A 2,500-nucleotide genomic window follows, 5' to 3' on the forward strand; every position below is an offset into this window, starting at 1 on the left:
TTTATCGCCTTCCTTTCTCTCTCCGTCATTTTCTCCTTCTTCACTTCACCCCCCCCCCCTCCCGTATTACCATTAATCCCTGTCACTTCTCTCCTTCTGCTCTCCATTCTGTCTCTTACCCCCCCCCCCATCTTCCTTTCCCACTTTCTGCTCTTCTTTGTTCCCTTCAGGTTTTCATCGTACGTGTTGTTCTGTCCTCCTTTTTAAAAGCCTGTGAAGTCACGTCCCACCTAAACTTAGTTAAATCGTCTCGTCCTCGCTCGTCCGCTGTGGACGTGTCCCAAACCACACGCCCTATTAACTAAACATTTCACTGGAAGAACTGAAGAAGGGCCGTGTGTCTATTTGTCTGCTCACGTTAAACCCTTTCACTTCCTGGACACACAAACAGTTCCGCTTCCTGTCGTTTTTTTTGGGACGTGTGGAAGGACGTGTCAATAACGTCCATGTAGGTGACGTACCATGTAATTCTGATAAGCGTGGTCAAACATCTCCAGCACTTGATTTCTGTAACGAAACACATCCGGGTTAGTGCACACACACACACACACACACACACAAACGTAATCATCAAATAAATAGTGTTTTAATAAGAATCACATACCTCAGCTTGTGCTTCTCCTCTCTGCTCATGCTTTCCGAGAGCCGGACGGAGAACCCGAGCAGCAGCAGAAGCAGCATGGAAACGGGTGACATCGTCGCCCGACGAAGCGTCCGAACACCTTTAATACACCACTTTACTACACCGCGGAGTCACGACAGCGTGTCATGACTTCTCACTCGTCGCTCTTATTAACGTGCACAAACGCTGCATAAATAAATAAATAGATAAATAAATAAATAAAGTTGGACTAATAGTAATAATGCCACGGATCTGACTATCGAACCGTGTCTCCTTCAGCCGTCAGCGTTCCCACGGGTTCTTCACCAGGTTCTTCATTCGAAAACGAAGCTCGGATCGAGGACGTAAACACGAGCTTGTTTAACTTCAACCATCACCTGGGACGTTCAGCACACCCGCCTACCTCCGTCACCTGCGGCCAAACCCGGATCCACAGAAACACACCTGACACATGCTGATTATTCACAAGGTGACAAAACCACACGACTCACATCTGGAACTAAACCTAACATCGATACACCTGCTGGTGTAGATCAAATCAAACTAAAGCACAGATTTAACTTTCTGATGTTTTTTTCCTTCACCTGTAAAAATCACCTACACCGTAATGTACTCATTATGTTTGTATATTTGTTGTATATATATTATATACATATATACACATTTAAAAGAATCTGTCAGCCTGACAAACCAAAAACACATCTTTCCTCTATTTAAACGTCATAAAATCAATTCCCACGGGTTTCTATACAGAACAGAAGACAGCTCGAGGAGTAAAAACACGACTCTACGACTGGAAAACCGTAATCAACACGAATTCGTGGTGCCAGTGAACGCTCCCTTAAAGGTGACAGCTTGTTTTCATCCAGATGTGGTTTTTAATCGGGTTTTTTTTAAAGCTAGAAAAAAAATTATCCACGGTTTAAAGAGTTCCTTAGGATCAAAATACGTTCCTTAAAGTATAAAATCCTGTTTCAGTGGCTTCGCTCCGAGAGAATAAACTAAACCGAGACGCCGTCATTCGCTGTGACAAGCCGCTAATAACCGGAAGCTGGTAGCGGTGAGCTCTTTCATGTATCCGTCAACATCCGCATCCGGGTAGCACGCGCACCAAGCTACGTCATCACATTGTTTTTTATTTATCATTTATTTATTTGTTTGTTTGTTTGTTTAATTTTTTATGAGGAATGTAAAATGGCGAAATGTCATATTTTTATTTTAAATCTGTTTATTTATTTATTTGTTTATTTATTATTCTCTGTATTTAAACATTGTGTTGTGTATATACACTGTTTATTATATTATGTCTCTATTATTTTATATATTTGTATTTCTTTCTCTTTGCTGCTGTAACAGAGAAATTTCCCCAATAAAGGTATACCTTATCTTATCTTTATTATATAAAATATATATCTAAGATAAGATATTCCTTTATTCGTCCCACAATGGGGAAATTTCTCTGTTGCATCAGTAAAAAATATATTATCTATAAACAATATATCAATATTATCTATAATATATAAATATTATTTATAAATATAAAATCTGTATAAAATTTCATATTCATAAATGTAAAATGGTCTGGAAAGAAAACCAAACGTTTTCCATTTTAAGCTGGAAATTTACATTTATTTTGAAACTTATTTTGAAAAAGACTCTAAAGCCGAAAAGCTGTCAGAACTATAGACTTTTACAAGGCTGTTAATTCCTTCTTCTCTGTGTTCATTAATTGTTTTGCTCCACACCTTTTATGTGTAAATATTTCTTTATTTTTTATTTGTTTTTCTTTATGTCATGTTACTATTCTAAAATCGGAATAATACGATATTGTATTTTGTTATCATTTGTTATTGAGACAATAAAAAAAGTAAATAATTA

The 2,500-nt window shown here is 37.8% G+C and overlaps 1 protein-coding gene across 2 annotated transcripts in view; it reads right to left on the reverse strand.

The window, feature by feature from the left end:
• The window catches only part of edem3 (ER degradation enhancer, mannosidase alpha-like 3), an 18,763-nt gene extending 17,068 nt beyond the window's left edge, over nt 1-1,695 (reverse strand). Inside the window, exons 1-3 of one of the 2 annotated variants that reach the window (XM_047799822.1) lie at nt 888-1,695; nt 605-808; nt 462-507 (exon numbers count right to left, since the gene is read on the reverse strand). In XM_047799822.1, the coding sequence (XP_047655778.1) occupies nt 462-507; nt 605-696 (138 nt within the window). In that variant the 5' untranslated portion in view covers nt 697-808; nt 888-1,695. Of the gene's footprint in view, nt 1-461; nt 508-604 lie in introns of both variants that reach the window. The other variant, XM_047799823.1, reaches the window with a different exon arrangement.
• Nucleotides 1,696-2,500: the final 805 nt, after the last annotated feature.

Source organism: Tachysurus fulvidraco, chromosome 14, assembly GCF_022655615.1.
Source record: "Tachysurus fulvidraco isolate hzauxx_2018 chromosome 14, HZAU_PFXX_2.0, whole genome shotgun sequence".
Taxonomy (NCBI): domain Eukaryota; kingdom Metazoa; phylum Chordata; class Actinopteri; order Siluriformes; family Bagridae; genus Tachysurus; species Tachysurus fulvidraco.